This window comes from Jaculus jaculus, chromosome 5, assembly GCF_020740685.1.
Source record: "Jaculus jaculus isolate mJacJac1 chromosome 5, mJacJac1.mat.Y.cur, whole genome shotgun sequence".
In the NCBI taxonomy this organism is placed as follows: Eukaryota; Metazoa; Chordata; class Mammalia; order Rodentia; family Dipodidae; genus Jaculus; species Jaculus jaculus.
This window is the reverse complement of record NC_059106.1, coordinates 169,646,337-169,672,332: the sequence shown is the minus strand read 5'-3', so window position 1 is coordinate 169,672,332 and position 25,996 is coordinate 169,646,337. Positions and strand designations below refer to the sequence as shown.

At 43.8% G+C, this 25,996-nt stretch overlaps 1 protein-coding gene across 8 annotated transcripts in view; it reads right to left on the bottom strand.

Moving 5' to 3' along the window:
- The window catches only part of Ltbp1 (latent transforming growth factor beta binding protein 1), a 423,409-nt gene that overhangs the window by 83,974 nt on the left and 313,439 nt on the right, over window positions 1–25,996 (bottom strand). For all 8 annotated transcript variants that reach the window (XM_045150784.1, XM_045150787.1, XM_045150789.1 and 5 more), the window contains 3 exons: window positions 15,810–15,932; window positions 8,032–8,154; window positions 7,516–7,638 (listed from right to left, as the gene is read on the bottom strand). In XM_045150784.1, coding sequence (XP_045006719.1) covers window positions 7,516–7,638; window positions 8,032–8,154; window positions 15,810–15,932 — 369 coding nt within the window. The remainder of the gene's footprint in view (window positions 1–7,515; window positions 7,639–8,031; window positions 8,155–15,809; window positions 15,933–25,996) is intronic.

Here is a 25,996-nt window from a genome sequence, read left to right as displayed (position 1 = left end):
GATCACATAAAGATTTTTTTATTACACATTGTGTTAAATGGAGGATGTTATTATAAATTTTTTGTTGCTGTTGTTTCAAGGTAGGGTCTTACTCTAGCTTAGGCTGATCTGGAATTTACTCTGTAGTCCTAGGCTGTCCTCAAACTCACAGTGATTCTCCTACCTCCGAAGTGCTGGGATTAAAGGTGTGCACCAACACACCTAGCTGAAAAGTCCTTTGTTTACAAACAAATTATTTGCAAACAGAGAGAGAGAAGAAAGAGACAGAGAATGAGCATGCCAGGGCCTCTAGCTCTTGCAAATGAACTCCAGATGCATGCGTCACTTTGTGCATCTGGCTTTATGGGGGTCATGGGAAACTGAACATGGGTTGTTAGGCTTTGCAGGCAAGCAACTTAACCATTGAGTTATCTGTCCAGCCCCCAAATCCTTTTAATATGCACAGTGCTAATTCTATCTTAAGCATACTGAATATACTTGACTTATTTGTTTGAGAACCTGTAGTATGCATTGTAAGAAAAGTTTAAAATTACCTATGAGTTCCCCACCTACAAAGAGAAATATTTAAAAATCAAATACTATTACATTAATACAAATAACCACATAAAACATTAAATTACTTTATAGGTCCCAAACAATTTAATGTAAGAACTGTCATAGAATATACTATTTGACAAAAGAGTGTTACTAAGTTTAGGGGTATGAATTTAGAGAAAAGATATAAAGATCCCCAAGGGCTCCTGGTAGCAGAAGGTTCACTTGGAATCTTATGGCGAGGTAGAATGATGAAGAGGGAAGAGGAGGAACCAGCAGGCTCTGAACCCTAGTTGAGGTCTCTCAGTGGTTCTAGCAACTATTCTTCAAGTGGGGGTAGTTACTCCCAAGTGTTTTATACAACTATGGATTTTAACTGTGAGCATGTGAGGTAATTAGTGACTGCTCACATCCGGGGATCTTTCTCGGGGGCTGTTTATCACCTCAGTGATTCCGAGTCAGACATTATTATTCCTAACATACTCCATAAGCCCCTCTTCTGGTGCGTCTGTGTAGGATTTCAATAATTAGCATTCAAGAAAGCTAAGAAATGGAACAAAACTTCCTTTGTTTCCTTAGAATTTGGCAGCTTATGGCATTTCTTGCAAGTAATGATGATGGTTGCTAAAATAATGAGAATTTCCAGGAAGAAGTGAATACAGAGACTGTTGTGGTCTCCTTTCCAATTCCTGCTGTCGGGTTCAAGCATGAAGATATTGAATTAAGTTTTCCTCATCAAACCTAATCATCCAGCAAGCTGGCTGCTGTATAACAGGACAAGAGGATGCCTTATCTCATTCTACCAAAATCAAGACGAATTGTGGTAAGCGTTCACTCAGAGGGACAATGTCTTGACAAAAAAGACCAAATCTTGCCAGGTGTGGTGTCGCATGCACCTTTAATCCAGCACTCAGGAGGCAGAGGTAGGAGGATTTCCATGAGTTCGAGGCCACTCTGAGACTCCATGGTGAATTCCAGGTCAGCCTGAGCTAGATTGAGACCCTAACTCGAAAAACAAAAAAACAAAAAAACCAAAAAAACAAAAAAAGAAAAAAAAAAGAACAAATCTCAAGTGAGTTATTGCTTTACTTTTGTGTCTTTGTACACTCGCTGAGTATAATTAATATGCAATAAATGTGCTTAGTTCTAGAGTAATAGTTCATTGTATGAATACACTATAATTTCCTTACCCTTCACCTCCTGATGAACATTGGGCTATTACCATTTTGGCTTCTACAAGGAAAGACTCTGTAAACATTCATGGGTTGCCTTTGTGTGAACTGATGCTTTCACTTTCCTTGAGTCATTTCTGGGAATGGAATAGCTGAATCTTAAAGCAGATTAATGTTCAGTTGAAAAAAAATCACACACACCATGCCTTCTAAAATGGCCATGTATGAGATAAGCACTGGCAGGGTATATCGTATCAAACTGTTCCATATTAATCCTCAGAGCTGCCCAATTGTTCAGATGAGTACACAGCGGGCAAGCAGATTTTAGGGTACTCTTCCTCTGCTCCTTAGGAAATGGATACCCCATACTAAGGAGGAGCTTGTTTGATCATTGGCTCAATTTTTTTTTTTTAAATATCAATTCAAAACTAACCAAGGCAAGAGGTCGAGATATAGCACAGAGGGTAAAGTGCTGGCCTTGCAGGCACAGGACTTGACATAGATGTTCAAACCCACATAAAAGAGCCAGTGTGGAGATACACACTGCAATTCCAGCAATGGGGAGGCAGAGAGAGGCAGATCCCTGGCCAGCCATGTCAACTACTTTGAGAGCTCCAGGATACTGACAGATCCTGTCTCAAAACGAAAGGTGGATGAAATTCTGAGGAACAACACCTGACCTCCACATGCATGCATACGTCCATACCCATATCCACGCACATGTGTGCATAGGTATAAACATGAACATGCGCGCATACGGGCATGTGCACACACACACAAACACACACACACACACTTGAAAAATCAAGGCAAATCCTGAAAACATAAATGTCAGCAACAAAGAGACACCATATAACCGAGCTGTTTACTTCAACATAAAGGAATCATGTCAGCTCATCAACAAGAATTTAAAATAATTTCATTTTCATTCATTTCCCCAAATCTGAGAGAAAAGTAGCATTACTGTAAGTGCACATAAGTTAGTGTGCATTTTCCTTATTTTTAATATTTTTATTTTTGAGCGAGAGAGAGAATGGGATCACCAGAGCTTCTTGCTACTGCAAACAAACTACAGTCACTTATGCCAAGTTTTATGTGTCTAGCTTCATGTGGGTATTGGGAAATTGAACCAGGATAGTCAAGCTTTACAAGCAAATACTTTTAACTGCTGAGCCATCTCCCAAGCTAGCATGTATATTTTAAAATTCTGTGTTATGAAAGTCAAGTTTAATATAATTTTTTATTTTATTTTTATAAGACCTATAACTATATTGAGAGAGACAGAATATGAATATTAGGCATTGTGGTACACACCTGTTATCCCAGCACTCTAGACAGAAGCTAAGTTAGAAGGACCACAAGTTCAAGGACAGCCTGAGCTGTGTAATGAGTTTCAAGCCAGCTCGAGTTACAGAGTAAAATAGTCTTTCCACAAAGAGAGGGGTGGAGAGGTGGCTCAGTGGTTAAAGGTTCTTGCTTGCAAAGCCTGAGGGCCCCAGTTCAATTCCCTATTATACACATAAAGCCAGATGCACAAAGTGAGGTATGTATCTGAAGTTCTTTTGCAGTGGCTGGAGGCCCTGGCACCCCCATTCTCTCTCTCTGTCTGCCTCTTTCTCTCTCAAATAAGTAAATAAAAAAAACATTTTAAAAATAAAAATAAAAAAGTGACAATGGATCCTGATCACTTTCTACCAATTGTGTTAAGGTTATTAACAACCTCAAGTGCATTAAATTTCATGGTCCATTTGTGGTGTTTACGTAGCAGTAATGCTCAACACGGTTCAAAACTCAATCTTTTCCTTGACACTTTGTCTTCCCTTGGGTTCTAGCTTTCTTCCTTCTTGTTACTTCTTCCTCAGATCCCTTGGCTGATTCCTACCCACCTCTATGTTTTTTTGGGGGGGGGGGCCAGGAGCTCTTTGAATAACCCCACCCGGTCTCATGGCTTTAAGCTTCTATGTGTCCATGACTCATAGCCCATGAAAATCAAACATGTCAGCTAGAACTCTTCCTCCACAAAGCCTGCTCCTTGAGACCCCTGTGCCTGCTCTTTCTTTAAATGTACTGTTCTTCCATAAATGCTCACCTGTCATTGACAAAAGGAAGCTTCTACTTGCCTGGTTTAAAATCATTACCTGCCATCAGCACTCACCAAATATCTCACTTTTCCCTAAACTTAATGCCACTTACCAAACTCTACACCTTGTTTGTGTGTGCAAGTTCCATGTGCGCATGTGTGTGGGTTCGTATGCGTGTTGCATGTCCTCCTCACTCACTCTTTGCCTTATTTATTGAGACAGGAGCTCTCACGGAACCTAGGGCTCACCAACTTACCCAAGAGATCGCCTGTCCGGCGGTCTGGATGCTGGGATTCTAGTATGCCCCACCACACATGACCTTTACATGGGAGTTGTGGCTTTAAAGTCAATCCTCATACTTGCATGGCAAATTCTTTCCTTACTTGGCTATCTTTCCAGCCCTGAAAAACTTTATCTTTTCCTCACCTATCATGTTCATGCTATCTTCTTCACTACAATGGATGTAAGCACCTTGAGAACAAATTTTTTTTTTTTTTTTTTTTTTTGAGGTAGGGCCTCGCTCTAGTCCAGGCTGACATGTCTCAGGCTGGCCTCAAACTCACAGTGATCCTTCTACCTCAACCTCCTGAGTACTGGGATAAAGGAGTGTGCCACCATACACAGTAACTTTTAAAAATTTTATTAAAATTATTTATTTTATTTATTTGAGAGAAAGAGGAAGAATGAGAGGGAGAAAGAGAATGGGCACACCAGGGCCTTCAGCCACTGCAAATAAACAACAGATACATGGGCTACCTTGTGCATCTGGCTTATGTGGGTCCTGGGGAATTGAACCTGGGTCCTTTGGCTTTGTGGGCAAGTGCCTTAACTGCTAGGCCATCTCTCCAGCCCAGTCTTTGTTCTTTTATGCATGCTTAGGACAGTGGCTTCCACAAATTTAGCACCAGATCAATATGTCTTGAATGATCACATAAATGAAGAATTCTGACTTGAAAAGAAATACTGTGACTTCTCACTGGATTTGATTTTGTCCCCATAGAAATGACCAAGACTGAACAGCCTTAAGAAGACAAAGTAAACAGCATGTTGTATACTGAGATGTTGCAAGGGAGCTGCAGGGAGCCACTTCAGAGAGGGCCTAAGGAAGGGTTCCAGGAGACATGGGATTAATGATCATGCCTGGAGGGCAGCATATCAGAGGCAGAGCCTCTGAAGGCTCAAGTACCTGAGGTCCCTAAGAACTGGGACTAGAAGCCACCATCATCTCCCTCTGAACAGTACTGAGCACACACTTGGATTCTGACTCTTGGAGGAGGCCACAGGGATTGCAGGATAACACTGGATGAAAAATGAGGTCTTTGCCAGAATTATTAGGGGAAAAATTACACGTGTAAATAACAAGAGCCAACAAGAATCATGGCTTTTCCTCCCAGAGCTGTGAGACATGTGAACAGTCATAGCTCAGCTAATTATGGCAAAATACTGCTAAGGAGGGGTGGAAACAGGACTAGGTGGGAATTAGCAAGCTAATGTGCTAATGTAATTTCAAAGGGATCTCTGGGTTAGCTGGATGGACTCCAGTCCTATTTATAACTCCAAACGCTAGGGAAATTAATCTTGGCATTCAGAAAAATGGGCCTCATTACATATTCCAAAAGCAGCTTTCTTATGGAACATGATTGTACCTTACAAGCATATATATTAATGATGTGGAACAACTTGACTAAAAGGTTGTTTGGCTTTTCATGCAGTGGACACTTTCAGAATATAAATCCCTGGCTTCTCATGAGATGGCTACTTACAAAAATGGGCAGAGTAGAGGAGTCTGCCCTCTGAGGACTATCACCGAGGCTCAGGCATGGCCTGGTGACCAAAATTGGCCAAGAATAAAGCAGAGGCGACCTTAATGGTCAGTTTAGGCTTCCCATGCTGTCTCCTCCTCCTCTTGTGTGCATATGGGATGGTATGTGTGTGTTTCTACGGATGTGGTATATGCACACGTACAAGCAGTGGCACTTGCAAGCATGCAGAGGTCAGAGGAGAACACCAGGGCTCCTTCCTCTATTGCTCATTCACATACTTCTTTGAGATGGAGTCTCTTTCTCAGTGTGGAGCTGCAGTTTTCATGAGCTCCGGCAGTTCATCAGTCTGTGCCCCTCCCCCCCTGCAGGGTTGAGATTACAGATATGTGAGGCCATGCCCATCTGTTTACATGGGTCCTGGGGAATCATACTCAGGAAGACTTAGGCATTGATGCTTCTGGAAAGTATTACACACTGAGCCATCTCCCTGGCCCAGGCTTTGCTACTTCTAAATCTACTTACCATCCTTCCACAACAGGCTCTTCACAACCCAACTGACCCTCCTTCCTTTGAATGTCACTATGTTGAATTATTAACCCCCAGCCATATAATAGATTTCCCCTAACCAAACACAATTTTTCAGATACAATATGATTTATCACTTTCTTAACCTCTTGCCTATTTCCCAATGGGGATATTGATTAAAGTTTGTTCACTGGTGTTATTTAACCTTTGAGGAACTTTCTCATCACAGAGCAAAATCCTAGAAGTTAACTTACTGGTTCAGACAATATGCATTTGCAACTCTGCCAAAATTGCCCTCCAGAAAAACAGAGTCACTTTATACTCTTAACAACAGTATGGGCAGGGAACTCAAGCAGTTTGGGAATACATGTACCAAACTGTATGGTTAAAAATATTAAAATTCATGATTTGACTGGCTCTTTTCCAGTCAACTGAGTTGGGAGTGTAAAGAATGTGTGGCCCTTAAAAGATATCTCTCAAAAGTGGCAATCAGGCCACAGGGGTTTGTGTGTTTGAGTATTTTGTCTCCAGCTGGTGGTGCGGTTTTGGGAGGTTGTGGAACCTTTACAAGGTAGAGTCTAGCTAGAAGAAGTGGGTTGCCAAGGGTCAGGCTTTGAGTTTTAAAGCTCAACCCCACTTCCTGTCTTGTCTTTACTTACTGGTCCATGAACATATGAACAAGCGGCCTCATATTCCTGCTGCCAAATAGCCTTGAGCAGTGCCCCCGCTCCCACTGCTGTGCCTTCCATACCCTTAACTAGTGAGCCAAAACACATCCTTCCTCCTTTAAGATGCTTCTTCTCAGGCTCTTTGGCTGCAGCAATGTGAAAACCACTATCACTCTTTACTTCACAACTCTGGCATTGCTCAGGGAGCCCTGCCTGTGCTGTGCTGATGCTGCTGATGGAACAACTGATGCATTGAAGCGGCAGGTGAGCTGGAAAATGTGGACACTGGGCTCACAGAATGTTCACAAGCAATGAGCTCAGGGGGGAGAGAGACAGCGAGAGCAGAAGCAGGCCAGGAGAAGATATACTCTCTCTGTGTACGGAGCTGGCTCAGCAGCTCTGAGCCTCTCAGATGGGTTCTGAGCTATGGGCACCTGTCCAAATGTGGGACACCTCTTAGAAACATTTTATACAGAAAAATTTAGCTCTTAAAAACCTCCTACTTATCTGAAAAATTAAGTTACATTTGCTTGCTTGGGGCACTTGGGAGACAGTTTTACACAAATTAGGAGTTTAAAATTCAGTATTATATCCCTAGGTTAACTATGCACCCAGGTCAACTCTGTACCTATTACTGGTACAAAGAAAATCTGCCTGTTCTTTCCTCCCCTGTGTTATTGTTATGACACTGGGGAATTGTGTTGCAGTGGTGATGATGCCAGCATGCCTGAGAACCTGGCATTTCGTGATTCTGAGGTCACAGGTGGCTCACCCTCACAGTGGTCTCCCAGCGCGGATGCTCTGTAGCCCTGGTTGCACAGGCACTGGAAAGATCCCTCTGTGTTCCGGCACTGCCCGTGAGAGCAGAGGTGGTGGTGCTGGCATTCGTCAATATCTGAGGGTAAGATAGCACAGAGGAATGACTTTTATAAGGAGGTTCTAGAAATTTCTACTTTACAGTCACATAAGAACCTTCCACTATGTGTAGCTTCCCATACGGAAAATTTTGGATAAACTTAAAAATTTTGCCAACCAGTACACCTTAATCCCATGACTTACTCAAGGGGTAACAAATGCTTTGATTTAACTTGTGAAGCTCATTCAAACTTTTTGGATTTCTTCGATAGTCTTGATGGTAACACTTGGCTCAGAAGCACAAAGGCGATATGATATCCACAGCAAGGGTCAGGAAAGTGCAGCCTATAGGCACACCACAGCTCACTTTATGGAATGTACAATCACCCAGATGCGTGCCTTCCTCTCAGCCATTCATGCTGCCATAACCTACCTTCACACTGGTCTTTTGCTGCTGACAGCTGGTATCCCTGTCCACAGGTGCACCAGAAGGAGCCCTCAGAGTTCTGGCACTGTCCATGCATGCACAGGTTTCCTTGCTGACATTCATCAATGTCTGTTCACATAAATGGACACAAATGAACATGACACTTCCTGCAATGTATTCTGGGGTCATCATAAAGATAAGGGTATTTCTTCCATGAGGCACTACCTACTTCAGGAGGTGCCAGCCCAATTATGTGTATCAATCACAGTGAACTGCAGATGAGGACTTATTACAGATAAAAAGTCAACTTAGAAGCAAAAAGTAAACAAAACAAACAAAAAACGCTACTTAGAACAGTAAGCTCCTCAGCTTTCCTAATATGTTGGAGACAGAGGAAATACAATATGAAAGATTTTAGATTTGAAAACAGAAGACAGACCCTGAGTTGCATGAAAGGCAGAAATAAAACTAACAAAAAGTTTTAAAAAATAAAGATCCAGGCAGTTATAGAAGGAGATGGAAATGCCCATTTTGTTTAGAAGCGGTCGACTACAAGGTCAAAGAATTGCATTATGCAACACTGAGGTCCTTGTCAAGGTAACAAGGAAAGCCAAGAGAAATGGTACCGAAGCAATCGCCAAGGGAAGCCCAAAGGAGAAAGTGGTGCCTTGACTGGGCTACGCATGGTGGCACACACCTGTAATACCAGCGTTGGCGAGGCTAAGGCAGGAGGTTGTGAGTCAGCCCCATTGCAAACAGAACAAAAATCCCATATTTTCTCTTGTATGCAGAGTGTGTGTATAGGTCACAAAGTAGAAAAGATACCGTGAGAGGGAGGAAGCATTCTAAAGGGAGTGCCGAGGGGATCACAAAGGAGGCTCATGGAATACAGATGCTAAGAAAGTAGAAAAGGGAGCTATTTGGAGGGAGGAAAGAAACCAGTAACAGGGGAAAAAAGGAATGGGGAATGAAAAAGAGCAAAGTATAATGACATGTATATATGAAAAATGTCACAGTGACACTCCTTTTTATATATTCTAACAAGAAAGCATTGAGCTGGAGAGCTGCCTCTGCGGTTAAGGCATTTGCCTGCAAAGCCAAAGGACCTAGGCTTGATTTCCCAGTACCCAAATAAAGCCAGAGGAACAAAGTGGTTTATGCATCTGGAGTTCATATACAGTGGCAAGAAGTCTTGGGGTGCCCATTCTCTCTTTCCTCTCTCATTTTGCTCACAAATCAAAAGAATATTTTTAAAAAGCCTCAACAAAGCCAGGTATGGTGGCACACACCTTTAATCCCAGCACTTACAGGGAGAGGTAGGAGGATGGCCATAAGTTTGAGGCCATCCTGAGACTATATAGTGAATTCCAGCTCAGCCTGGGCTACAGCGAGATCTTATCTCAAACATACAAAAATGTTCTAACTAAAGACGAAGCTACTCAGTGAGAAAAATACAACACTAGAAAGAAACAAGATTAAGAAATAAGTGTTCTTGAGTTTGGGTGATATCGCAAGTGGCAAAGCGCTTGCCTAATAAGCATGAGGACCTCAGTTCAGCTCCCACAACCCATGTTAAAAAAAAAAAAAAAGGAGCCAGGTGTGGTGGCGCACACCTTTAATCCCAGCACTCAGGAGGCAGAAACAGGAGGATTGCTGTGAGTTCAAAGCCACCCTGAGACTACATAGTGAATTTCAGGTTAGCCTTAGCTAGAGTGAGACCCTACATAAAAAAAAAAAAAGGCATATGTTTTTAATGCCAGTGCTGAGGAGGCATAAGAAGGCAGACCTCTGGGACTCACTGGCAAGCTAGTCTAGCCTATTTAGTTCTAGGTCAGTGAAGGACTCTGTCTCAAAATAAAATAAAATAAAAAGATGGATGGGTTTCCCAAGGAATGATCCTTGAGGTTCTCCTCTGCCCTTGTGGCAATCTGAATGTCAAATGTCCCCCACAGCCTCATGTGCATGTGATTAAACCCCAGCTGGTGGAACCTTGCTGGAGGAGGTGTGTCCCTGGGGGTGGACCTTGGGATTTTATAGTCTAGCCCCATGTGCCGGTGCTAGCCAGCTCACTTTCCGCCTCCTCCCTGCCAATGTGATAACGCGTCGCTGGCTATCTGCTCCTGCCATGCTTTCCCCACACAACTGTGAAACACAAATAAAGCCTCTTCTGGTCAGGCTTTTTGTTCCAGCAACAGGAAAGAAACTACTGTAGTCCTCTGTGTGCACATGCACATACACAAATGAAACTAGAAAGAAATAAGTGTTCTTGGGCCTGTCACGTAAATGGAACGAAGCGTTGCATCATCCATACTGTGAACACTTGTGGCAGAAACAGGATTAGTTCTCCAAGTTGTTCTGCTTGGCTATGATGTTGGTGATCTGTCCCCATTCAAGGATTCTTGTCTTGCCTTGTCTATAGAGATCCAGCCTTCGCATGTTCTGCGGAACAGCTAATCACTTTATTCAAGTCCATGATTACTGAAACACTGTGATATCGAAATAGTGTTCTCCACCACCTGAACCTTTTTTTTTTTTTGGTAAGGATTGGGAAAGTGTAGTGGTTTGCATGTGATAGTGTAAATGTATGGTTCTGTAGACTCAAGTGTTTTATTAAAATTCAGCTTGTAACCTGAGTCTCTAGCTGAATGGCTGGGGGAGGTGTTGCTGGTGGTGGATACTGGAGTCCTGCCCTCAGGTGTGTTTGGGACAGGATCTGTTTCCAGACTGAAGGTATGGAGAGAGCAGTTGGAGTTCTGGTGGATTTTATTTTATTTTTTTTTTGTTTTTGGTTTTTAGAAATAGGGTCTCACTCTAGCCCAGGCTGACCTGGATTTCAGTACATTGTCTCAGGGTGGCCTCGAACTCACAGTTCACATCCTCCTACCTCTGCCTTCCAAATGCTGGGATTAAAGGTGTGCGCCACCACGCCCAGCTAAGCTCTTGTGGTTTTATGTTTCTGTGCTTGGATCTACTGGAGCCAGCCTCTTCCACCATTGATGTGTCCCCTGGACTTTAACCTGAAATACACCTCTTCCTCCTGTAAACTGTGTCCGGTTGGATATCCATCCCAGCAATGTGGAGTTGGCTACAACAGAGAGGGAACAGATGAAAAGCAGACTAGCCTTACACTCAGGAGAGGAGAAAGCCCTAACTCAATGAAGCAAAGTATATAATGAGCATAGTGTGTTTCAAAGAAACTGTGTTCCAATGATCAGTGTACAACTGTTATTTTCTTCTAAAAATGCATCTAGCCAGGCATGATGGCACACGCCTTTAATCTCAAGAGAGCTAGGAGGATCCCTGTTTGAGGGCAGAGTGGGACTATGGAGTGAGTTTCAGATCAGCTTGGGGCTAGATTGAGACCCTACCTTGAAAAACATAAAAACAAAAACCAAATGCATTGAAAAGTTTTTTCCAGGGAAGCTCATTTACTATGTAGTCCTTTCCTTCAAGTATAATTGACATTTGCCTTTTTGCTGGGCAAAATTGCATTTATTAACCTCAAATATGGTATTAGTTTTTGCTTTTTTTTTTCCCCTAGGAAGCACAAGGTGTCAAATTATTTCATCTTTCATAAGGTTGCTTGCAAAAGTTAGGAATGTAATGAGAGGTCAAGAGCTTGCTTTTCATCTCACTTGCAAGGTGCCTCTTTAGTGCACTAATACCTTTTCTTCTACCTCACTGACAACATCCTTGCCTCCTTTTGTTTTTAAATAACTCCTGGCTAGCCGCAGAGAAAGATAGAATTGAGCCAGATTTCACCTTGAGACTTTAATGCACAGCTTGCCAATACGCTCAGTCCGCTAGCTAGCTTCAGGAGTGGTCAGTAGCAAGGATCAGCCACCATTCAAGTTCCTTTCTCCACATTCTGTCAAATACTCCAAGCCTCAGTTCATGAACTTAAGACCAACTACAGCTCTTGCTGGAGCTCATACAATGTCTGACAACATTTTTAGTGCTTTGGCCTCTTTCCGACTTTCTCAGAGAAGACAACAAATTAAGTATTCCCACAGGAAGATGTCTGCTGCAAGGACAGGACCTCCATTCCAAGTTCTGTTAGCATGTGCCAGACGCTGTGCATAAGTTACTTGTTTATGACGGGAAGACGAGCCGAAGTAATTCATTGTAAGTCATGACACAAGCACTTGGAATCACTTGAGGCAGCGTCGTTATCTTGAACAAGGTGCTCTTTGGGTCTTTAAAGGGACCGAGGGGGGAGCAAAGGCAGCTTAATTCTCAAGATAAATTCAGTTTTCTTTTCCAATAAGGGACAGAATTCCCGAGACAAAGCTCTCTAATAAAACAGGCATGCAGGACAAAAGTCTTCTGCCTTTTGTGCCAAGAGATGAAGAGAAAACATTATCCCTCATGAAAGGCATCTCTTTAAGGAAATTCTACATATCTTACTGTGACAAGTATAGTCCAGAGTTAAAATATAGACTACCTATGGGGACTGCAATTCTAAAAATGTACTGAACAAATGTTACGAGAAAGAAGCAAGGGAACAGTACATCAGATGGTGTACTTATGATCTCAAACAAGTCATCAGAATATTTGAGAAGGTGAAGACGAAGTCGATGCTAAGGACTATCAACAAGGTAAGATTGCTTGAGTTGCTCAGCTCTTGGGAAAGGGACAGGCTTATGATCTGGAATAAGTCTGACAACCATGAGTTGTTGCGGTTTGGAAAACAATTCTAAAACAATGAAGAAAAAGATGTTAGGGCTGAGGAGATGGCTCAGTGGTTAAGAGCACTTGCTGGGCAAGCATGAGTGTGCGAGACTGCCCGACGTTGAAGCTCGGGCACCACGCAGGCAGCTGCTCATGGCATGCGTGCCTCCGGCCCCAGCCCCGTCAGCAGGCGGGAGCTAGAGCATCACGAGCGCTCGCTGACTGAAGAAGAAGAAGAAGAACAGGAGGACGCGGCAGGCGTGGGGCCATGTCCTTAGTGCCAGCATCTGGAAGGCGGAGGTAGGAGGATCACTGTGAGGCTGAGGCTACCCTGGGGCTACAGAGTGAGTTCCAGGGCAGCCTGGGCTAGAGTGAGACTCTGACTTAAAAAAAAAAAAAAGAAAACAGAGCCAGGCTGCACGCCTTTCATCCCAGCACTCGGGAGGCAGAGATAGGAGGATCGCCGTGAGTTTGAGGCCACCCTGAGACTGCATAGTGAATTCCAGGTCAGTCTGGACTAGAGTGAGACCCTACCTTGAAAAACCAAAAAAAAAAACACAAACAAACAACCACCACCACCAGCAACAAAAACAGGGCCAAGCTGGGCGTGGTGGCACACGCCTGTAATCCCACCACTCGGGAGGCAGAGGTAGGAGGATTGCCATGAGTTCGAGGCCACCCTGGAATACAGAGTTAATTCCAGGTCAGCCAGAGCTAGAGTGAGACTTTAAACAAAACAAAGCAAAACAAAACCCAAAACAAGCAAATAAACAAACAAACACAGGGCTGAAGAGGTGGTTTAGTGATTAAGGCACTTGCCTGCAAAGCCTAAGGACCCAGGTTTGATTCCCCAGTACCTATGTAAGCCAGATGCACAAGGTGGGGCATGCATCTGGAATTCTTTGCAGTGGCTAGAGGCCCTGGAATGCCCATTCTCTCTATCTCTAATAAACAAATACATTAAAGAAAGAAACAACAATAACAACAACAAAAAACACATGAAAATAGCAGCTCTGGGTTGTGTGAGAGACTCCATGTCAAGGAAATAGGCAGATGAATAAAAATAGGCAGGTGTGTGATGTTCTTCTCTGGCCCCTGCATACATGTGCGCAGGGCGTGTACATCTGCAAGACACACATGTGCATACATCATAGCAGAAACACACACCAGAAAAACAAATGCTCTCACTGTAGAAGTGTGAGGCACGGCTGGCAGAGTAAGGAAAACAATGAGTGTGCACACGGTCACACACGGTCCCCAAAGCAAAAAGACAAGGGTCCTGCCACATCCTCTCCCACGCCAGACCGGGCATCTTGGCACAGGCCAGGGCTGAGTGCCAAGAGGAGTCAAAAGCCCTCTTCCACCTCTCAGCTCTGGGCTGAGCTGTTTTCCCTGCTTGCTAAGTTTCTCTCCCCTTGTATTTGACATTTTAAGACAAAGTTCAAACAGCAACAAAACTGTGATGCTCTCCCATAAGCACTGAAGCAGGACAACACACACTGCTTGGCTCAGCAAAGCGCTGTCTATGCTAATTTCACAAGCACCCCTGAAGCCTCTGGGTCCTGCCCTGCCCCCGTCTCTGCCTCCAGCCCTGGATCACTGTGCGCCAGCCCCCAGAAACCCTATCAGGTACCGTGGCTGCTCCCTTCTGCAGAGGAGCGAAGGGAGGCTTAGCAACCTAAGCTGAATCTCAACTCATGGTCTGACCTGATACAGGGACTGTTGTGTGTGTGCGTGTGTGTCTGTACATGCATGTATATATGTGTGTACATGCATGTGGAGGCCTGAGGACAACCTTCTTGGCATCATTCCTCTCACGCACCATCCACTTTTTTTTTTTTTGAGGCTGGGTTTCTCACTGTCCTGGAGCTCACTGAGTAGGCTCGACTCACTGGTCAGGAATTCTCCTGTGTCTCCCTCCCCAGCACTAGAATTAAAAGTGTGTATCACCATGCCAGAAATTTTGTTGTGGAATCTGGGAATTGAACTCAGGATCTCATGCATGCAAGGTCATCACTTTCCTGACAGAGCTCTCTCCAGCCTGACTTTCCTCTTTTTTTTTTTTTTTTTTTTTTTTTAGTTTTTCAAGGCAGGGACTCACTCTAGCTCAGGCTAACCTGGAATGTCGTCTCAGGGTGGCCTCAAACTCACGGCGATCCTACTACCTCTGCCTCCCGAGTGTGGGATTAATGGCATGCGCCACCATGCCCGGCTTCTGACTTTCCTCTTTTAAACAGTCCTGGGCATGGGAGGGCTTCACACATGGTAACCATGCATGCACATGGCCTCATGCACCTTCACTATTTAAAGCTAAACCCTGAACTTTAATTAAAGGTCACAAGCTTTTGTTTCAACCACATCCTCTTTCTGGAGCCAATCCAGGGCCCTACATTACATTTAGTTGCTAAGTTTCCCCAGGAAGCTTTTCCTGACCTGTGTCAAGGAGCGAATGCCAGGCTCCTCTAGGATGACCTCCATGTGCGTTCGTCTCAGGACACTGTCGCGATCAGACCTTGGTTACGGGTTTTGGGGAAGATCAACGCAGATGTGAAGTGCTCCAGTCTTTACACACATCCACTGCACAGGTATTCTCACCATCAGCGAGGACCCCGACCCCATCACCTGGTTAAGGTAACTGTGCCCTTTGGTCAACTGGATGGTCTGGCTACTGCACACGCTCCACCTATTCTGACAAATGCAGCGCCCTGCCAAGAGCATGCGCGCGCAGTAGCTCTTGCAGCTGAGCACAGCAGTGTCAACTGATGGTGACAAGACTCCCAGAGCTTCAGAGAGACTCAGCAGAGAGCCAGCTCAATTCTTTGGGCAATGGCCAAGCAAGACAGCGGTACAAGGTCATTTACTCAACGCGAATCTACTTTGAACATTATCCCTGTAGAGACATTCCCTAAAATATATGTTGTTCCTTTCTGTATGTATATCTGCTCTGGACTTAGCCACACTAAAGATCCCTTTTCCAAGACACCAACTAAACATGCCGTGGGCAGCTTGGTCAAAGCAGATGCAGGCGGCCTGGTCCCTACTGAAGGGCGGTGGCTCTGAGCTAGTGCTCACTGAGGCTCCGGCGCAGCGGGCACTGGGATCACCGTGTTTACCTTGACAGTGTCTGTGGTCCGGCGTCGGGCTATAGCCCTTGTCACAGGAACACATGTAGGAGCCTTCGAGGTTGGAACACGAGCCATTTCTGCAGACGTTTGGCTCCAGGCACTCATCCACATCTTGCGAAATGTTGTGTAATGGAAAGAAACAAGAAGAGAGGAAAAGAAAACATGAACAAAGTTAACTTTGGTTAGAGATGGAAATCACAGACATGAACAAGACAAGCAGATTCTTGAACTTTCAAGTTGGCCCTGCGGAGGCGAGGCCAGGCAGCTGGGCCGGGAGCTTGGACGTGCCTCAGGTCACTCTCTGCAAGGGGTCACAGATGAGCCAAATGGTTTATGCGGGCGTGTGCAAGAAGGATGGAGGGCTTGGGCGAGGGGGAGGGGAGGGTCACTTTAGAGCAACACGCCCTGTGAAGTGAAATTTCCAAAGACTCAACGAATGGGGTCCGTTTTGGAAGCTGAAGGGCTTGGGAGGCTGGGAGGGCCCTTAGAATTCACAGCAAAGGCTGTCACCCATGGTCCAAAGAGAACAGAGCTAACTGTAACAGGCAGGGATAACGATCCTGCGGGACACTCTGCATCGCTAGGACAGCGAATCTGAACGGTGAAAAGCTATCTAGGCTGGTGTCTGACATGCTTGCTGGGCAGGTGGGGGGCACAGGCTCACAGGCAGCAGAAGTGGGTACAGTAGCAAGAGCGACAGTGTGTGACTGGACTGCCTGTGGCACCACATTTAATTCTAGCCAGATTTACATGGCACAACATTTTAGGGAGGCAGGAACTGAAACAAGAGAAGTTCAGTAAATTGGCCAAAGCCACATGGTTAGAAAAGGGCAATGCTGAGATTTGACTCCAAAGACCATCCTTTTTAATCTAGACATCATGGCTGTTATGTTTGACATAGACAAAGTTAAGTCTGGTGGTGAAAATAAAAGAATGCATGAGTTTGTGTATATTTTTATCATTAAACAATAATTTTATTGGGAATGTTAATATGAACATACTGAAAACTGGTCATAATCCCATTTGGTTATTCTTTTTACCATTTGCTGACAGTATTAATATTGGAAAAAAAATCACCTAACCTGAAGTGAAGTCATTCAACAAATATTCATGAAGTTCCTACTGGAATACTTCTATTTAATTATTTTTAAAATTTATTTATTTGCGCCGGGCGTGGTGGCACACACCTTTAATCCCAGCCCTCTGGGAGGCAGAGGTAGGAGGATCGCTGAGAGTTCAAGGCCACCCTGAGACTACACAGTGAATTCCAGGTTAGCCTAAGCTACAGTGAGACCCTACCTCGGAACCCCCCTCATTTTTAAAAAAAATTTATTTGCAAGCAGAGATAGAGAGATAGAGAGATGAGAGACAGATAGAAAATGGGCACGCCAGGGCCTCTGGCCCTGAACTCCAGACAGATGTACATGTTTGTGCCTCTGGTTTTATGTGGAGACTGGGGAACTGACCACAGGTCATTAGGCTTTGCAGGCAAGCATCTTACTGCTAAACCATATCTCCAGCGCCTAGAATACTACTATTTAAAGAATAGTCTGGAATACTGTGCCCCATCTGAATGCCCTTATATAAGTCACCAGACGTTTCAGGGACAGACACTAGGGTAGCGTTGATAACTAAAAACGAAGATGGCAATCTTCACAAGTGCTAAAACTGCACACATGCACACCTGTCACAATTTATTCTCTTATCCCCATATGACGTAATTGAAATGTCTTAATCACAAAGCCAATACTAAGAAGCAAGAAGACCTTGAATGGGTGGGTTTCATTTGTCAATGCTCACCACGAAAGCAATGGGACTGTCTGTCCTCTGACGGCATACACTCACATGTACACATAGATTCAGTCTTCATGTGGCAATCCAGAGTTCAGCTCACACTCATCTGCATTGCATTTTATGCAAACCGTGTACTTAGCATGGGATGCAGAAATAATAAGATGAAAATATGGTAACTGGGCATCTGTGTATGCCCTACACATCGTGGGTTCCACGTGGGTACTGAGAAGAGGCAGGAGTCAGCACTGGTCAGGTGCTCCAGCTTACTTTTGAAAAGTAACACCAATCACGGTAAACCGATCCTAGCTCCTGACGACAGAAAGAACACGTGCAGGCGGCCTCATTACCCACACTTGCTTTGCTTGTGGGAATCCACTTCTGTAAACACTGCAAGCAAACAACTTGAAAGAAGATGCCAAGGGCTGGAGCCAGAGTAAATAATGGAGCAGAAGACGCCTAGACCCGGGGCATGCAGATTCCAGACAGCAGCGGGAAAATGTCATGTCTAGCATTTGGTTTGGTTTCAACAATGTTAGCAAGTTCAGAAATGTATGGATTTCTCTCTTTAATTATGCATGCACCAGAAAAAGCGATTTATGGGCCTACCCGCTGTAACAGTAAAATCAATTTCCAAGGCCATATTTTATTTAAAAATAAATGAGCCGACGTCGCAGATTACCATCCACGGGATTCTAACACAACTTGTACTTTTCAAGGCTTCTAGCTTGATTAATGGTGGAGCAGAATGCTGTGAAGTATCTGGGTAGTCGGACGTGTTTATTCTTTTCTTTACTTATTAGAGACAAAATCACATGAACCTAGAATCCCACCAAACCAATCACTGATGTGTAGACAGAACAGTCGGGTTGGGTGAGTTCATAGCGTGAATGCAGGTTATGCTCTGGAGGGAAAAACCACACAGCAAAATGACACACAGGGATTTCCTCAGAGCAGAGGGAGCCTAAAAAGCAGCTGCACTGGACAACCTCTCACCTAGGTTACTGCTGTAATTTTCAGATTAGCTTCATCTTTAACCCATTATCTAGTTTGCAGGCAGAATCATGTCTCAAATATACATCTGATCAATGGTATTGCTTATACACTTTAAAAACATTCAGTGAGGCTGGAGAGATGGCTTAGTGGTTAAGGCGCTTGCCTGTGAAGCCTAAGGACCTATGTTCAGCTCTCCAGGTCCCACATAAGCCAGACGCAACAAAGGTGAGGCAAGCACAAGGTTGCCCATGCCCACCAGGTGGCGAAAGTGTCTGGAGTTCAATGGCAGTAGCCGAGCCCCTGGTGCACTAATTCTCTCTCTCAAATAAAAAAATTAAAAATATTAAAAAAAATCAGTGTTTTCCAGAGTTCTTATATTTAGTCAAGAATAAAAACCTGTGGGGCCTTAGTGATGACCGAAGCAGAAGACCCCACACTTCTTATTCCTACCCCTTGGGAAGGTCTCCCACCAACACCATAGGAGGCAAGATACTCCTCACCCATCCCACCGTCTGCCTCCCAGCCTGGCCACCCCATTCCTCTCCATAGAGGGGATGATGATATCTTTGCTTTTCCACTTTCAGAGCTTAACATGCACCTTGGATGTGGACTTACAGAACATTCTTATTACCTAGATTCTTCCAGTTCAGCTAACTCAGGTTCAAAGGACTTCGTGTTTTATTTCAGGCAGGAAACATACAATGAAAAACCACTGGGTTTACAGGAAAATATGTTCAAAATTCCAAATAATTTACTAATGAGCTGTTGGGAGGTAACAGCCTGGTATCTTCCAGTCGCTGAATTGAGCATCCCGCAGGAGAACGTTGCCAGAATGCATCCATCTTACTGTCCTATCACCCACTCCAAACAGCTCCTTCTCCTCTACAGTGAGTAGGGGACTAAGAGACACCTCGTTGAAAAATAGATGTGCAGGGCCAGCAGTCTATACTAGGCAACTCACCGAATGGGCTTGACAGCCCTGGTGGTTTGTGTACTGAACCCCAGCTGGTTCTTAAATCATCGCCTCCTGTGAAACATGTCACTGTGCTGGAGTGAAAGCACAGCAATGAAAGTGCTTGTCATGCAGTCATGAGGACATGACTTCAACCCCCGTAGCTCAGGCACAAGAAGCTGTGCACTGGGACTGGAGATAGCCAGTGGCTAAGAGCACTTGCTGCACAGGCCTTAGGGACTGAGATGGCCTGAACCCATGTGAGTTCCACTCCCCAACACCCGTGTAAACAGCTGGCTTTGCATGCCTGTAGCCCGAGCTCTGTATGAATCAGAGACATAACTGATGGGGGTCATGAAAACTACAGTTCCAGAAATTCCATCTCAAGGAAACAAGCTGGTGAGTGTTACAGGAAGACACTCAATATGCTCCTCTGGCCTTCATATGTGTGCACACGGGGTCGCACATACACCACACATACGAACATATCACATACTCACATGTACATATATTTAAAAAAGGCTTGGATTGTGGCAGATTTCTTTGGGGTTTGGAAGGCAGAAGGACACATGACTCCCCGGAACTTGCTGGACAACCAGTGTAGCCTAAGTGGCAAACTCTGTCACTGAGGGACCCTGTCTCAGTACAGGTAGTGCAGTTGAGGAAAGACACCTGAGGTTATCCTCCGGTCCCCACATGCACACACCTGCACACACATACACTCAAATAGGCATATGCATACATATAAAAAAAAAGATTTACATCATTGTTTGAATCGTGGCATTCTCCAGTTCTTTTTAAGATTACATGCAGACCAGTGGTCAATGATTCCTCAATGAAACCTTCTTTCCATTTTAGGGGAAATGACAACATTTGCCTCCCTCTTGCTCATTGGTCACGTTTCATTCTCCACCATTTCACAAATATGTCTCCCAGCAGACCGGCAATCCCACCTTTATAGCTCTCTCCTTGCCTTGGGATGTAATTCATCTGGATCAGAAATATTTTTTCCTTTTCTTTCTTTCCTGAGGCAGAGTCTAACTATAGCCTAGATTGACCTGGAACTCTCTGGAGTCCCAGGTTGGTCTAAACCTCAAACAGTGATCCTCCTACCTCTGCCTTCGCAAGGGCTAGGATTAAAGGCATGCCCTACCATGCCCGATCTAGGTAAGAAATCTTTTTCAAGTTTCTCTTCCTAATATGACCCCCACTATAAACAACTACCTAGAGCCTGGTGACGACCCACCAGATGCAGAGGGGCCACAGCAGCTGACTCCACCCAGTCACATTCTCCTTGGGGTGTCTTCTCATATACATCACCTGCCAGCTTTTTGTGGCTGGGCAGAATTTGTCCCAGAGCAATAATTTACATGCATGATTTCCTGTACTTTCAGAGATAATACATCTTATCAGCGACGTGAAGCAATCGCTTCTCTGAAGCCATGCGGCCTCAACTAATTCCTTAGCCACCCACTCAGGGAAAGGGTTCTTTTTGAACTAGAAAGAAAGCGCCCTGTCCCAGTGCTACAGTCCCAAGCAAACACAGGATAATCGCCCCCACAAATGTGTCATAGCCACACTGGCTCCTCTTACACAAACACACACACACACACACACACACACACACACACACACACACAGTCTTTTATACAGAGGATGATTTGATCGAAAAGCGAGCATGGCAACATTAAAGACAGATGCTGCTCACAGCAGTGCAGTGAGGCTGAAGCAGGCTCTGCTGCACTTCAGGTACAGTAAATCCCAAGCCTGCGGCCCCTCTGTCAGTTCTGATGAAGTTAAAATATGCAGTAGCAAGGGGTGCTGACAAAAACCTGTTAGAGTGTTCACAAGGAATCATCACTGCTTTTTAGAACTGGGCAAGAGCCAAGGGTCTGTATGTGCTACACAAATAGCCAAGGATGATCTCAGAACATCAGTCTTCCAACTCCACCAAATCACTGGCTTCCTACCTCAGCTTTCCAGAAAAAAAAAAAAACAACAAAAAACAAACAAACAAGCAAAAAAGCCCAACAACACTGCAGTGACCAATGGCTGACCTGCCATCTCTAGCTCCAGCATCTCTGAGTCAGGGTACCACCTCATGTGAGGGATAAATTCCAGCCCACATGGACTTGTCCTTGCCATGAAAAATTTTACTATCTTCATTATATAGTTTTGGTTTGTAATTTATACATGTGTCTACTAGAGGTACATGGGATTTTGTAAAAAAGCAAGCACTGGCATTAGAGGCAAAAGACCAGCAGCTCTGCCTTCATCTGGCCACTTTTGGCCTGTGACCTTCAGTAAGTCCATTGACTTACTGACTCTTTGAGAGTCAATTGCTGCATCTGTCTTAGAAGGCTGAGTGCTGTGAAACTGAGAAACTTTGTAAACTATACAATGAGAAGTTTTATTATAAGAATTGTTCTTCCAACACAGGCATGGTTCCTACCTTCAAAGTGCTTTGTTTTTTATTAAAATATTTTACCTATCAGAGAGAGAGACAGAGAGAGAGAGAGAGAGAGAGAGAGAGAGAGAGAGAGAATGAGAATGAGTGCACCAGGGCCTCTAGTCACTACAAATGAACTCCAGATGCATGCACCACCTTGTGCATCTGGTTTACTTGGGTTCCAGGGAATTGAACCTGGGTCCTTTGGCTTCACAGGCAAGCACCTTAACCACTAAGAAATTTCTACAGCCCCAAATAGTTTATTTTTAAGGAGGTAGAAGACCTCTATGATGGGAACTTTGATGCACTGAAGGAAGAAATTAAAGACACTAAAAAATGTAAACACCCCCACACACTATGTTCATGGATTGGTAGAATTAATAACATAAAAACAGCTAGAAGTTAACTGTAGATTCAATGCAATCCATATCAAAATTCCAATTACGTTCTTTATTGAACTGTAGAAAAATAACTCTAAAATTCATAAAGAAGCAAAAAAGACCCCAGATAGCCTAAGTATAAAAGGCAATGCTAGAGGTAACTTAATACTTGATCTCAAAATCTACTGAGGCATATTAACAAAATGGCATAATATTAGCACAAAATAGACCTGTAAATAAAAAATGAAACAGAGGCCCAATGAGTAAATCCACACAACTGTGACCACTCAAATTTTGACAAAGAAAAGACAGTCTCTTTAATAAATGGTGCCTGGAAAACTGGATCTTCATATGCAGAAGACTGAAGCTAGATCCATATCTCTCACCTTATATAAAAGTCAACTCAGATCAAAGACCTTTATCCTGAAATTGCTAGAAGAAAAGATAGGCAAAGCACTTTAAACATACGCACAGACAAGGACTTTGTGAACAGAACTCCAATAGCACAGGATTTGTCAGTCCTGGGAACTGACAAGTGTGATCATAAGAAATTTAAAAACTCTGCACAGAAAATGGAACAGTCACCAGGGTGGGGAAACAGTCTTCAGAAAGGGGAAATTTTTTTTCCAATTAAACATTAGACAAAGGACTAATATCTAGGATATATAAAAAAGTGCCAAAATTAAACATAGAAAACCAAATTATCTAATCAATAAATGGGTCAATGAATTAGCAGTTCTCAAAAAGCAATACGAATATACAGTATATATTTGACAACATGCTTGTCATCTTTAGCCATCTGGAGAAACGCAAAGCCAAACAGCTTTGAGAGTCCATCTCACTGCAGCCGATGGCTATCACCCAGAAAACAAAGGACAATCAATGCAGCTGAGGATGTGAAGAAAGGGGAACCCCCAATTCACTCGAGTGGCAATGTGAACTGGCGCTGCCATTACCGATGATGGTTTATGCCCATTGTCAACTTGATAGCTCTTAGGATCACCCGTGAAAGTATTATCTGGACAAGGTTAGCCTCTGGACATGCCTATGAGGGCTTATCCTGACTGGGTTAATTGAGGAGGAAAGATCCACAATAATCGAGCAGCAGCAAGCTATGGGCAGGGCCCTGGACTATAAAGGGACAGCGCTGGCTGAACACCAGCCTTCAGCACGCTTCGTTTCTTCACTGTGGACTGCATGTGACCAGCTGCCTCAAGCTCTTGCTGCCTTGCCTTTCCTGCCATGATGGAAGTGTAAGCTGAAATACAGCCTTCCCCCCTTAAACTACTTAATATTCATTTATTTATTTAGTTAGTTTTCCAAGGTAGGGTCTCACTCTAGCCCAGGCTGACCTGGAATTTACTATGTGGTCTCAGGCTCAAACTGAAAGTGATCCTCCTACATCTGCCTCCCAAGTGCTAGGATTAAAGACGTGTACCTCCATGCCTGGATTCCTTAAAATTATTGTGTTGTCTGATATTTTGTCCCAACAATGAGAAGGTAACTTAATACACTATGAATATCAGTACGGAGATTTCTCAAAAGAATTAAAACAGAACGACCACATGATAGTACTCCTGTGTGTATGACCAAAGGACTCGAACACATCAAAGAGATACCTGCATGGCCGCGTCTATCACTGGACTAGTCACAACAGCTAGGGACAAAGAGTATTGGCATGCATGGGTGAAAATAGCATCGTTAGGCTCATTGCTTTGTGTGGTAAACTTTAAAAATTAGTTTAAAAAATAGAGGTTTTTATAGAGGTTTTTTTTTGAGTTATTTCTATAATTTCAAGGCATTTCCTGGCATCCAACAGATACACACTCAGTTGCTCAGTAAATAGTCTAGTGACTGTTGAGGAGACTCCCTCTGCATATAGTGATTAGTGAATGTGGTTGATGCGTCCATATTCTCATATTCTGTAAAAATTTGTAAAATGTGCCCATTTACCATTTTATATAAAAACATGTCTATGACACTAGAGTCCTCAATTTCAGATAAGTCTGGGAACCAATGTTACACAGGTTAATACTGAAACTTGATTTCTCAAAATAAAATTTAATTTATGAAAAAGTCCACTTGTGGAGCAATGGGCTCTTCATGTGCAGCCTCAGGCGCCCTGGGGCCTGTCTTGCATCCAGACTGTGGCCAACCATCTGCCAAGTGGATTCAGGAACACTAAATGCTTCAATACCTAAATCCATCACACTCAGAAATCTTAAATGGAAGTCAGTCGTGTACCCTAATCTTAGAGATTGACTAGGAAGGAGCATTCTGATAAAAGCCCAGAAACCTGTGTTTCCAAGTCATAGGATCTGTCAAAGACTCAAGTACCAAGCAAAACATTGAAGCAAACCTTGAAAGGGTCAGCTATACCTGCCCAAGACTCACGAAAGATTGCCCCCCCCAACATCCCCTCGTGGATGAGAAAGAACCTACATGGCCCTAACCCTCTCTGCCGAGCCGTGGGCAGTTGATGGCTGCTCCCGGAGAAGCAGACATTGTCTCCAGTGGTGTAGGCACTGGTAAGTCGCCATGCTCCAGTGAATGAACAACCCTCACACACAGACATGAATGTAGAAAGGAAACTGGGGAACTAGTTGGAAAGAAGAAGGGTTCAGTGGGAGACTAGATAATAGGGGGGAATATATTATGTACATGTACGAAATTGCCAAAAGATAAAATGATAAAATAGGTATGTGAATCATACACTTACTAATAATAAACCATAAACAACTTAAAAGATGGTTAGCTTCATAAATCCAGTGGGAAGAGATTTTGCCTTGTGAAGGTAAGCAGATAAAATAAAATGTGTGGCCTGAGATTACCCAGTGGTTAAAGGTGTTTGCTTGAAAAGCAGGTCAGCCAGGTTCAATTTTCTAATACCCACATACAGCTGGATGCTAAAACTGCCAAGTTCAAAAGAAAACCAGCCAGGTGTGGTGGCACATGCCTTTAATCCCAACACCTGGGAGGCAGAGGTAGGAGGATTGCTGTGAGTTCGAGACCAGCCTGAGACTACATAATGAATTTCAGGTCAGACTGGGCTAGAGCAAGACTCTGCCTAAAAAAAAAGTGGGGGGGAACTACTTAAATTCATATAGGAAAGTTCCCATGACATAGGCAGAGTTACAAACTATATGATAAAAGCCTAAAGAGACCAAAAGAGGATAGTTACAGATAAATGTGACAGTTTTTATATCATTTACATGTATCAGTTACTGCTGTGTATTTTAGATTTCAGAACACAGGTAATAAGGAGGTTCGTGGTTAGGAAAGAAGGGTTGTATTATTAATTGGGTCCTGTCAGACACCTTACTAGGCACTTCATATCCCTTATTTAATCCTGGTAATAAATCTTACAGAGAGAGCACTTGTCTTTCTTTGGCACTTTACAGATTAAAAAAAATTAGGTGTCAGAGAGGTCACATAACCCCCAAAACATCTCATTTCAGAAGTGCCGAATGTACCTTCAAGCAAGAGTCTGAGTTCTCAAAAAATACACTCTACTCCTAAGGGAAGGCTGTGGTATCTGCTTTTTTGCAACGCGAAGAAGCTCGATTGCCATAAAAAACTAAGATGGGGGCTGGAGAGATGGCTTAGC